Source organism: Myxocyprinus asiaticus, chromosome 38, assembly GCF_019703515.2.
Source record: "Myxocyprinus asiaticus isolate MX2 ecotype Aquarium Trade chromosome 38, UBuf_Myxa_2, whole genome shotgun sequence".
NCBI classification, from domain to species: Eukaryota; Metazoa; Chordata; class Actinopteri; order Cypriniformes; family Catostomidae; genus Myxocyprinus; species Myxocyprinus asiaticus.
In genome coordinates, this window is record NC_059381.1 from 26,678,407 (window position 1) to 26,692,061 (window position 13,655).

General features: G+C 35.2%; 1 protein-coding gene across 1 annotated transcript; it reads left to right on the forward strand.

Moving 5' to 3' along the window:
• The first annotated feature begins 3,245 nt into the window (after positions 1-3,245).
• On the forward strand, positions 3,246-10,866 carry LOC127429207 (transmembrane and immunoglobulin domain-containing protein 1-like). Its single transcript, XM_051678081.1, has 5 exons — positions 3,246-3,303; positions 3,964-4,251; positions 9,367-9,651; positions 9,767-9,870; positions 10,185-10,866. The coding sequence occupies exons 1-5, from the start codon at positions 3,246-3,248 to the stop codon at positions 10,200-10,202; spliced, it is 753 nt and encodes a 250-aa protein (XP_051534041.1). The 3' UTR covers positions 10,203-10,866.
• The last annotated feature ends 2,789 nt before the right edge of the window (positions 10,867-13,655 follow it).

Genomic DNA, 13,655 nt, shown 5'->3' on the forward strand with positions numbered 1-13,655 from the left:
ACACAAGAAAAATTTCAGACCTTGTCTGACAATAAAGTCAATATCAATATCAGACAGAAGAACAAGAACTATTTTTATGCATTATGTAAGAGACAAAGGTTAAGACTCAAGAAGAATGATTGCTATTGTTATAAAGTTTAGTTTTAGATTAGTTTTTTTATGTCACCAACAACAACAAAGAATTTAGGATAAAAGGTGAATATGGATAAACTTGGAGAAAGGGTAAAGTGGGAAGTTAAGCTTGATTACCACTATGTATTTCCTTAAATGGTTAAAAATAGTTACTAAACTATCATCTTTGGGAAGTAAACAATTAACTTTTTCAGTTTTTAAGTTGATAATGTTACATCAAATGCGTGGCAGAGCTCATTTAAAGACCATCAGTGGGGAAAGCAATGGTAATAAAATATTTTTTTTAAAATTAAGATATCTTTCATTAAGGTTATAAAAATTTTTACGTTTACTTAATGTTTGTAAATGTTACATATGATGATTTATGACGTGAAAGTGTATCAGAAAATGTAAGAAGTAATTCCAAATAGTCTGTAAATATTTTCTATAGAATACTTTTTTCTCTGTACCACTTTACCAGAGGCAAATTGGCAAAATGGGAGATCATATCAAGACATTTACAGAGGAGTTATGAGTTTATTATTAACTTACATAGCAATAATAATTATTAAATGGAAGTTTAGTTCAGTTCAGTGCACAATGTATTTACATATAGTGCAGTGCACAAAGCAGTTAATTTGCATGCAACGACAGGAAAATATATTAATTCAATTTGTTCTCTTGATTATAGAATTTTAAGGTAGCATGAATATGAAATACAAATGAATTTTGCCTATTTTTATTATTTGTTTTAGTTGAGCACCTGCAATTTTGTGTTGTGGATGTACACACTGATGTTTTATATTAATATTTGAGTCTATACACAGTTGTTAGCGGAAAAAATGATCATTTTAGAAGGAAAGTTTTCCTATGTTTACAAAATGTTTTATACTAATATTAAAAACATTCCAAATTGTTCATTTTAATAAATATTTTAAGGAGACTTAACAACTTAAGTTATTAAGTAATTAATGTAACTAATTTAAGTTGATTTAACATGTGGATATTTCAGCCATTATTTAAGCTTATGTTGCAAGCAAAATAAATTATTATAATAAACTACTGTATATTCAAGGACAAGCCCCTGTCTAACTTGTTTAAGTCATTTTTCCTCTCTGTCCAGTAGGTAGCGATAGTAACAAAGAATGTGAATCACTATAAACAAAAGAGGAATGTGAAAGTTAAAGTGGAGATTTATAATAAACAAGGACTTAAATATTGATCTGTTTCTCAACCACACCTATCATATCACTTCTGAAGATATGGATTTAACTCCTGGAGTCTTATGGATTACTTTTATGCTGGCTTCACATTGGCGGCCAAAAGTTTGGAATAATGTACAGATTTTGCTCTTATGGTACTTTTATTCACCAAATTTAACATGATTACTCAAGGATAAGGTGTTGGAGTGATGGCTGCTAGAAATGGGGCCTGTCTAGATTTGATCAAAAATGACTTTTTTCAAATAGTGATGGTGCTGTTTTTTACATCAGTAATGTCCTGACTACACTTCGTGATCAGTTGAATGCCACTTTGGTGAACTAAAATACCAATTTCCTTCCGAAACAGCAAAATCTGTACATTATTCCAAACTTTTGGCCACCAGTGTAGATACATATCACACTCCCACATGTAATCCCTAGAATCTTCAGTTTCCTCTCTTGTCTGCTGCACATGCACATACTGTACTGTCATTACCCTGTGATCGCCAGGACCTCACCACACACAAGACACAGATATGTAAACACCAAAAGAATGCAGGAATCATTTTGGGTTATGCATTTTAAAATGTAAAGCTTGTGGCATTGACATTTTTATAGAACATTACATTTCTCTTATCGCAAATGTTTTTATGACTGTGAGACTATATCTTTATGAGATTTATCTTTCTTTCATCCTTCCCATTCCACCTGAACAGTTTGAGAAGACACTAAAAAACCATCCTATTTTTGCATAACACTAAAAGGTCTGTGACCGTGAGGGGAGTTTTTTCAATTCCTGTTAAGTGCTGTAAAATGTCTATCATGTAGAATATAAACCACTGATGTGAAGACCCAGACCTCTCCAGACTTCACTCTTTGCTTGCTACCTTTGGATTTCTTGCTGGAATTACTAGAGAATCATCACGCAAGGCTTGGGTGAGTATATGCCGTTTTGAAAAGGGTTTCAGAGTTTCAAAGAACACAATTATGATTACACACATTCTAGACAGTGATGGTCAAATTAAGCGATTCAATGAAATGCCACTTTGCAACAATGTTACTGCTAGAAATTGTGAAGGTTTATTAAATCAAGTTAAAGGTCACTTTCTTTCATTTCCAAGGCTATTCTGTTTTCTCATGAAAGAAGATAAAAGTTATTTGAAGGGATTTAAGATGTATTTAATAGAAAATTTCCAAATATTCTGAATATACTGTATAAATACACACTACCGTTCAAATGTTTGGTGTCACTTGCCTGAAAGGTTTCTCGTGATTTTAAAAATCTTTTGATCTGAAGGCGTATGCTTAAATGATTTAAATTAGTTTTGTAGACAAAAATATAATTGTGCCATCATATTAATATATTTAATTACGAAACTAAAATTGTATTTAAAAAAAAAAAAAAAAAAAAAAAAAACATTTTTAAATGGATGACTTGGACCAAATAATTAAGAAAAGCAGCCACTAATTGCCCAGCATATAGATGGGAACTCCTTCAATACTGTTTAAAAAGCATCCCAGGGTGATACCTCAAGAAGTTGGTTGAGAAAATGTCAAGAGTACATTTCTGCAAAATCTAGGCAAAGGGTGGCAGCTTTGAAGATGCTAAAATATAACATAGTTATGAGAGATTTTTTTAGCCACAACATAATTCCCATAGTTACATTTCTATTATTCCATAGTTGTGATGACTTTACTATTATTCTAAAATGTGAAAATAATAAAAAATAAAGAATGAGTAAGTGACCCTAAACTTTTGAATGGTAGTGTGTGTGTGTGTGTGTGTGTGTGTGTGTGTGTGTGTGTATATATATATATATATATATAACATCTTTCAGTGTACATGTGCATAAATAAGAAAGTATCAAATCAGAAATTTCAAAGCCTATCTTCTGTCTTTTTGTCTTTGAAAACAGTTGGCAGGTATACAAAATGAAGGTATCAGTTTGTGTCACTTTGCTTCTACTCTGTTGCATCAGCCATGCAAAAGGTAAACTACCACTTCATGATTTTAAAGTCTAAACAATGCAGGTGCTTGTGGGGGAGCACTTTAAAGGTTGTCTGTTAAATAATAGCTCAAACATTTTAACTGAATGTTGTTCATTGTTTTAAAGCAATGCTGAGTGTTTTATTCTGCTAACAATACATGTAGACTAGATTAATGGTTCTCAACTGAATGTGCAACTAACTATATAATCCTGCATAGTTAGAAAGGCAAAATAAATAGGCTTATCAACTTTTAAAAGGGAGGAGAAAACACTTCCTATATCTTTTGTTGACATCAAAACCATACATCTACTGTATTCTGGTGCAAATTCAGCAGCACTAGTTATATACTAGTATTAGGAGGTTAGTATGTAAAAATACTAGCCCATTGTTTTTCCAGGCTGGTAAATTACACTTCTGCTGTTATTTATGCATGTACAAAATTGTCAAGTTTCCTATTCAGCCAATGAACAGTACTAAATGTCAACGTTTGATTTTAAGGACATTTTTGTTTACTCTACGATAAATCATTTTTGGTACTAAAATCTGGGTCCTGAAGCAAAACCAGTTGAGAATCACTGTTGTAATATGATTGGAAAAAACTTCCAGCAAATTATGCCTAATTGTATTGCTCAACATTTCATTTTCATTTTATTCTGAGCAGCAGTCACTGTTGAGTCATGTCCCAAGGCAGCTGGGAGCTTCATTCAGACACAGGTTGAGGAAACGGTCACTCTGACCTGCGTGACTGATGGCAGTATGGACCCATCAAACCAAAATGAACTGCAGTGGTACCGCAATGGTGACCTGGTGGACCTGAAAGAAGAAAACCGCCTGTACAGGAGTAGTCTGTGTGTACAGCCTGTCACCAGAGAGGACAATGGAGCCATCTTTACATGTCAGCTGAAGGGTGATGCAAGCGTGAACAACTCCATTGAACTTGATGTCCAGTGTAAGTTTAATGTTCAGGATACATGGAGGGAATATGACTAAGCAAGAATATTTTGAGGGGTCATCTCTGTTGATATGGGTGCAGACAAGGCTTTGGGATATATGATGACATTATTTAGTGATGTAGCTTTTGCTAAATAAAATTTAAAAAAAATGTATGATAAATTTTGGGCCATTTACCATCAGATTCCTCAGTTTTTATATAGGCATTATCAAATTTCAAGATCTTACCCAACAACATACTGAGGGTTTCACTGAAAACCCTAATAAGTTCACTCTACTCAATTGATTGAGTAAACTTGTTCCCTCAACCGAATTGAGTAATGGCATCTCCAAAACTTGGATCATATCGAATGAACTTTATTTTTTAAGTTAACTAGATGCAAGTAGACTAAACTCAGATTTGCTATTTAAATATTGTTGTTTCAACTTAATAATGTTAATTGAATTGACTCAAATTTAGATCATACTATAATACAGCTCATATAAAGTAGATTAAAATTTATTCTGGGTCAGTCTTTAAATAAACATATTTATCTACTGTTATGCATAGATACCTGTACTTTAGTTGAAAATGCACAAGGAGAATGGAATGGCGTTAACAGTGTCCAACTTGACCAAAGGGGACACAGATCGCCCTAATGGTGACATCAAATGAAACAACTATTTGCAATAAATCAACATAAATCATACTACAAAAGATAAAAAATTTAAAATAAAAAATAAAATAAAAACTCTATGAATTCTTTATAACAACTCTTTAAATGCCCCTATATGTTCCCTTTGACCAAGGAAACATAATTAAATCATTAAAGCACAAGGCATTATGGGTATTCCCCATAGCCTCAATTTTGTTCTCAATAGTTTGAGTTATTATGTACAGATAATAAGCATTTGAATTTTGAGCACAAAACTTCATATTTCAAGTCATGTTTAATTAAGACAACTTGATTTTTCCAGAAATGACAACATTAGTGTTTACAGTGTAGTTCTGGATCAATTTAATTTAAGTTATTTCAGACAATAACTTTCACCCGGATCCTTGACCACCTGAAATATCTTTCTACAGATATGAGTACTTTAAATTGAACTTTACATTGAATTGTAAATAAACTGAAATGACGCTGACCTTACCCTTGTGGGGTGTCTTTTAAATGTAAATTCCAGTGTATTGTTTGTGCACTGGAAGCTTCTGTCATCAACAGAGGTGGGTAGAGTAGCCAAAAACTGTACTCAAGTAAAAGTACAATTACTTTAAAAAAAATAATTACTCAAGTAGACGTAAAAGTACTAACATAAATAATTACTTGAATAACAGTAAGAAAGGATCCAATTAAAGAGTACTCAAGTAGTGAGTAACTCATTACTTTCACAAATGACATAATGGACGTTTACTCCCCTATATTCCATTATATAATACACATTTAACATGTATTACAGAATTATTATTATTATTATTAATGGAAATTCTGTCATAATTCACCATCATGTTGTTCCAAACCTGTATGACTTTCTTTCTTCCATGCAACACAATAAGGAGATATTAGACAGAATGTTTACCTGAGTCACTATTTACTTTCAGTGAATGTTTTTTTTTCTCCATATTTTGAAAGTGAATGGTGACTGAGACTGTCAATCCCTAACATTCTGTCTAACATATTTTGTGTTCCACATAATGTAAAGCATCACACGGGTTTGGAACAACATGAGGGTAGGGAAATGATGACATAATATTAATTTATGGCTGTGCTATCACTTTAAAGAGATAGTTTACCCAAAAATGAAAATTCTCTCATTTACTCACCCTCATGCCTTCCCAGATGTGTATGACTTTCTTCAGCAGAACACAGATTAAGATTTTTAGAAGAATATTTTAGCTCTGTAGGTCAAAATTTTGATGCTCCAAAAAGCACATAAAGGCAGCATAAAAGTAATCCATAAGACTCCAGTAGTTAAATTAATATCTTCTGAAGTGATATGATAAGTGTGGGTGAGAAACAGATCAACATTTGTTTAAATGTTTTGCTAGACAGCAGGGGGCGATAGGCAGAGAAGAATGTGAATCACCAAAAACACAAGAATAAGAATAAGAATCTGTTTCTCTGTTTCTCATCTACAACTATCACATCGCTTATGAAGATACTGATTTAACCACTGGAGTTTTATGGTTTACTTTTATGCTGACTTATGTGATTTTGTTTAGCTTTAAAATGTTGCCACCCATTCACTTGCATTGTATGGACCTACAGAGCTGAGAAATTATTCTAAAAATCTTCATTTGAGTTCAGCAGATGAAAGAAAGTCATACACATCTTGGGTGGCATGAGGGTGCGTAAATAATGAGAATTTTCATTTTTGGTTGAACAATTGCTGCGTTCCATTTGTCTCGGAAGTCGGAGCTCAGGACTCGGATCGATGTCATATCCGATAAAAAAAAAAAAAAAAAACAAGAAATCCGAGTTGGATGCGTTCCATTACACACAACACGACAAGTCGGAAAAAAGATGGACGCCTCCTGGAAAGTAATTGTTGCACTAGCTCTTTTGGAGTACAGAGAGCTACAAAATAAATATGCCCTTCACCTAAGAGACCTCGAGGAAGTTGACAGAAAGTGGAGAAGGTATGTTAATGTTTTCGATTGTATGAAAACATGTTAACCACGTTTTAATCGAACCAGCAGTGTAAACAAAGGGCAATGCCCTATGGAAGTACAAACGTATATTTGCAATATAAATTTGACTAACGGGGTTTATGTGTAAATGGTTTTACGGCTTGTAATGTTAGGCAGTGTTGTTGCAGCAACATTGACCATTGTTCTTGTTGCAGCAGCGACCTAGCCAATTTTAGCTGTACCAGTTTATAAACAACACATTACGCGGTAATTCACGCATAACAGGATCGTAGCAACATGCCTATAGGCAATGGTAATACAGTATTTTGTATACAACTTACTAAATTGGACACAAAAAAAGACAAAAGTGCCAAAAAAAAAAAAAATTTAAACCCACAGCATACTACAGTCGATGCTCTTCGCAGCCATCTTGCTTTCTGAACTCGGGGTCCTCTGAGTTCGTCCGACTTTCCGAGTAGGAATGCCGACATCGGGGGGCGTTCCATTTGTCAGTTCCAGTCTCGGAACTCGGAAAATAACACGGAGCTCCGACTTCCGAGACAAATGGAACGCACAATATCCCTTTAAGGGCTCTTGTTAGATCTGGATGAATTTGTCAGTAAGAGAGGTTTGAAAACATTTTTAATAATTATTACAGTAAAAATGTGAAAATGTCCCACAAGGACATTATATATAATGCTGAAATATAAACCAAAGCAAGATCATGCTTTATTAATGCCTCCTTTAGCTATTTCATAGCTTTTAAAGTCCTGCGCGGATTCTTATTCTAGTGTAGTTACAGTTTTCAGTGTCAAAAGAATTTAGATCATTAGTTCTGTACAGCAGTACCAGTGCTCTCTAAATGCATATACACAGCCTAGTGCATAGGGCACCCACCCTACACTCGTGGAACACTCGCTGTGTCTGAAACTGCCCCCTATCCACTGTATAGTGCACTGTTTCGAGTGTCCACCATTTTGTAGGATTGTCTGAATTCAGAGTGAGCCACTCCTTCCTTACTTTTGTTCACTCATTATTACCCACAATGCACTCAAATTTCGAGTGTACATTTGATGTACACTCAACAACGGTTAATTGCCCACAGTCCACCACGGGGAAGACATACGAGCTGGGAGTTTACTGCTTCCTTCACTCCTGCAATGTTTTATTTCATGCTGAATGTAGTAAGTTACTTTTTGACAAATCATTACTTGATTAAAATAACATAATAACATATAGAGAGGCAAAACATACAGATACATTTTAAAATGTACTCTTTATTTGATCAGATGTGTTTACTCTTTATATTAACACAGTATATATTAAAAATAACAAACAGAATGAAGATTTATGGTATTAATATATGATTTAATAAGAATAACAAGTAAGGCCCAAGTATTTTAAAAGTTCATATGTGATGTTGTTTCTGCAACAGCCCCAGAGATCCGACGCTTTGTGTAAACGTCAGCATCCGAATTCACTCACTCATTTCGTTCACTCACAGCTGAGATACAGTACACTTACTGCCAATTACTATATAGGAAATAGTGAATGAGTGAACGATTTCGGACCCACACATCTCTCACACACGCGCCACGCACCTCGCTGTTCACGCGCAGATATGCTGTCTGTTCGTGCTCCAGTTGTCAATCACGTGACCAGCAGAGCCAAGGCATTTATTTACACTTAACTTGGATGTTTACATGGATTTATCCGCCTGAAGTAGTTGCGATAGTTTCCAGTACCCCCGCGAGGGCGCGGGGTAAATGCGTAAATTCTCATGACATGCGGAATCTGGGACAAAGCGCACTGATATAATTGTACTGATTTAAAAATGTACACTTAAAACCTGATGTCATATGAGCCCATATTTACAGAATCACCCTGAAAATTACCATCACATTACACAGAAAAGCCCGCGTTATCATTGGAGCCAAAACTTACCTCAGCGTGCTGCCTTAAATTGAAGCTGTGATTTTAATCTTGAAATATCCGCTTGTCTTGGTGTTAAATGAAGGTATTGCATGACAAAACTATTCTTTTTTTCACTGTGCAGAGTGAGGAAAGTGTGTCATTTTGTTTGAAGAGCATGATGCTGTAGTACTAATGACTTGAGTGACAGTCTGTGACAGCGGCTCAGCGCGCGCAGCTGTGTGAACTTTGTACCATTGTAAAGAAGTAAAAAAAAAATTATTAGAAATTTACTTGAGTGAGAGTAAGAAGTACCCACTTTTAAACCTACTCTAAAAGTAATTTTTCCCCAAAAAAGTTACTCAAGTAAATGTAACAGAGTAAATGAAGTGCATTACTACCCACCTCTGGTCATCAAGACAAATTCCTTGTATGTGTAAGCATACTTGGCAATAAAGCTCATTCTGAATCTGATTCTAAATTTAAACTGTAAAATTCCAGTTTTTGTTAAACAAACAAAATAGAGGTTGAAGGGCAGATATTGTATCAAGTGGTGTTCCATTCTCATCTCTGAATTACTACTATACATTACAGTTCCCCCAGATCTTAATGACACAGAAGAGGTGTTTGTTGAGGAAACAAGCAATGTTGTTCTGTCCTGCGATGTCCTTGCCAACCCTCCTGTAACTGTGGCTTGGAAAAAGGATGATGAGCTTCTAGATCTGACCTCTGGTAGTTATAAAACCACCAATAATGGCATAACCGCTCAGTTGACAGTCCCTAAAGTTAAGCGTGATGTACATCAAGGGACGTACACCTGTGAGACAACTTCATCTGTCTACGGAATTAGGAACAAGACATTTAAAGTTACGGTTGAAGGTTTGTGTTCCTGTTTTATTGTTATTTTAAGGCTCAACATCTTCGTTATGCTCTATATGTATTACATCTGTCAAACCAATTGAAATTTATGTTTACATTTTGTCTCCTCCATTAGATAAAGTTCTAAAGTTCCCTCTCGGACCCACAATTGCTGGAGTGGTGGTGGTTGTCTGCACAATAATAATAGCAATCATCTCTAGAAGGGATCAAATTAAAAAGGTATGTTAGCTTCATTTTTAATTATCAACATAGCAACAGCTCTGTTTAAAAATAACACTATCAATAAAGGTGAACACAGGTACATTTAAACTGAACCATCCACTATTTTGTGTATATATTTTTAAATATATACAGCATTAAGTCCATCATAAACTAGTATTGAATGACATTAATGTAGATATTTTGATCATATTTTTAAAACAACAGTAAGTGTCCTATTTTGCCTGTATTCACTGTAGTTTACAAAAATATCAAAAAATATTTGTCTGAAACTATTAAAAAGGTCAGAAACAAAGTGCTTTTTTCCATCTTAGTGCTGCAAACTAAACTGAACGTCTCCAGATGGAATAGCATCTCAGGAATTCAAACCAGAGAGCAATTTGAAACATTGAGCTTTGAGGACACCATCACTTGACAAGCCTGACTGGAATGCAAGTAACCGTTATTGTACTGGCAAATGGGACACTGCGATGGAATCCCTCTTAAATCTGAATTGCTAATTAAAAAACACTTCTTTGGTTGCTAACTTTGCCCCCTTGCTTTATCATTGTTAAATTATGAGGTGAAAAAAGGTCTGTCAAAAAACTCTCTGAGATGATTGCCTCTTGCATTTTTCTCCTGATTCTGTACTTCTGGTATTCTCCTAATTCTTCTGGCATTGAGTAAGTATTTTATCTGAGCCAGCAGCCACTCCTAGAACACTGATACTCAGGTTTGTTAGGGAGAATAAATGAATAAACAAATGAATTGCAAACTATTGTTAACTGTTCAGGTCAAGGATATTTCTTTGTGTAAATAAGCACTGTAAAATGTAACTACCCAGAAGACATTAACCTTTAGCCATCAAACTCAAAACATAATGTGTGGCAATAATTATAATGGAATGTTCTATGAAAGGTTTGGGCACTTTAAAATTTTTCTCTGTATACTGTATCAAAGCATCCACAAGGTGAAAATAAATGCTGAAACAAATAAAAATGTAATTCTATTTCAGAATTTTGAGATGCTTGGCTGAAAAAAATACAAATAAGTGTGGGTTTCTCTGAAGACAAGCACAAACTTTAGATAGACAAAATAGATCAATGCAGTAGCTAATGTACTGAAAAACTGGTGACATTTGATTGATTTTAGACATTTTATAAGACATTACACAATGTTTTATTACCATCCAGGGTTGTTTTGTTCATGTTGAACTTTGTTATCTCTGGATTTAACAGTTAAAGGTGCACTCAGTAACTTTTACACTGACACCAAGCGGCTTGGATGCAGCATCGTTTAAAATCTATTATAAAATATAATTTAAAGACTTTTTTTTTTTTATTTTGTTTTATGAGAGACGGACCACTTCTATTCAAATGAATGGGAGAAAGCGGAATGCCCAGCCAAGGAGCTCTAAGTGCCCAATGGTCAACGGATGTAGAAAGGAAGTACCGCCTTACAAGAGCCAATCACCTTTTAGATACAGACATCGCCTGTCAATCAACTCAAGAACGCCATGCGCATTAGCTATACAAGCTGGGAAAATTGCGTTTTTTAGCGTAATATGAGGTAAAGAATAACAATTTATGATACCAGTTTTGTCAGATTTTACTGTTGATTTAAAATATGCTTTTTGATCGTAATCTTGACCAACCATTTTTGAGATTTCAGTGTTCCACCATTCAAGTAGATAGAAGCTGCACTGTCATGACTGGAAATAGCCTCCCAAAGAAGGCTGACAGTGGACTGACTTGCTAGAGAGACTTTGATAATACAGACACCTAGTGGCCTGGATGCTGCATTATTCAAACACAGTAGTTTTGTTACCAGTGCCATTGTAGAAATTCACTATTCACAGTAAACCAGTTGATGTTCATGAATGAAAGTGTCCAAGGTTACTGAGACTATGCTAGTTTTCCTATGGTCATGTGATTCTAAAATGGCAGCCCCCATGTGCGGACCCTCTCCATGTAGAATAAAAGAGCTTCTATAAGGTTACTGATATGACTGGAGTCTTCATCTCATGTGAGTGGTCATTATTTAATACATATGTTTTAAAATTAGTGTTTATTTATAAGTAAAAAAAATTAAATGAGGAAAAAAAATAACTGAATGAACCTTTAAAAGTAGACACTGAGAATTGAGACAGTTTATCTTAAAATACAATTGTTTTTTGTAGTTGTTGTTGTTTTACTATTATTGTTAATCAATAAACACATAGAAATATACTATAAAAAAAATAAGTATGCTTGGGGGAAGTATACAATATTACATAAAGACTTTAAAAGAAAACACATGCCTGTACAATTTGAGTAGATTTTTGCTTCTGAAAGGGCAAAATGTATTCAACATAATGGACATTTTCCTATTTAAATATCATAAAACGTGGTTTATTGAGAATTTGCATTTATGAATGTGGAATTTAGCCATTAAAATAACGCAATTGATTAAATATGTGTGAGTTTGCCTGTCTTTCTGATTTAAGTAATACACAACAATGCATGTTTTCACTGTAAAATAAAATGTTCATTAATATTTTCAACAATAAAATCAAGTATATTTTGCCACAAAACAAATCTAATAATTAAAATAAAAAATACATATGGGCAGTGCCAAAACAAATGAATTGCTGTCTCTGAATATTGATTGCAAAAGATACAGCTTACCTCTATATCTTTTTTATTATTATTATTATTATAATGTTTAGCTAATTATATTCAATGAATGAGTTTAAAAAAGTGTAATATCCTGCTACGGCTCGACAGACCTGGGACTTATGCAAGGATCCTAAATATCTGTGGACTTCAGTTCAGCCTTCAATACCATCATGCCTGATCTTCTCTCAACCAGACTGACCCAGCTCTCCGTGCCCACCCCAATCTGTCAAAGGATCACCAGCTTACTGACAGATACGCAGCAGCTGTGAGACTGGGGAAACTCACATCTGGGACCCTCACTATTAGTACTGGTGCTCCTCAGGAATGCGTTCTCTCTCTCCACTGCTCTTCTCCCTGTACATGAATGACTGCACTGCAAAAGCTCCTGAAGCTCCTGAAGTTTGCAGATGTCTGGTGCGGTCACAACAACCTTGAGCTGAACACGCTCAAAACAGTGGAGATGATACTGGACTTCAGGAAAAATCCATCTGCATGCACCATCCTGAACAGCACTGTGGCAGCAGTGGAGTCATTCAGGTTCCTGGGCTCTACCATCACTCAGGACCTGAAGTGGGACACCCACATAGACTCCATTGTGATGAAGGCTCAGCAGAGGTTGTACTTCCTTCGACAGCTGAGGAAGTTCAACCTGCCACAGGAGCTGCTGACACAGTTCTACTCAGCAGTCATTGAGTCTGTCCTGTGTACATCTATAACTGTCTGGCTTGGTTCAGCCACCAAATCAGACAGAAGGAATCTACAACGGACAGTCATGACTGCTGAGTGTTTTATTGGTGCCCCCTTGCCCACCCTCCAAGACCTGTTCATCTGCAGAATGAGGAAACGTGCAGGTAGAATCACTCTGGAGCCCACACACCCTGCCCACTCCCTCTTTGAACTGTTGTCCTCTGGCCGGTGCTACAGAGCTCTGAGCGCCAGGACATCCAGGCACAAGAACAGTTTTTACCCTCAGGTCATTTTCCTCATGAACAATTAAACTGCCTCAGGACTCCCCCATTGTGCAATAATGTAAATACATATCCCAGGTACATATGTAAATTCATATATTTAATTAAATAACTGTAAATACCCCTACCTTGCACATACATTACTACTTGCACATGTACATATGCCATTCTGTTATATGTC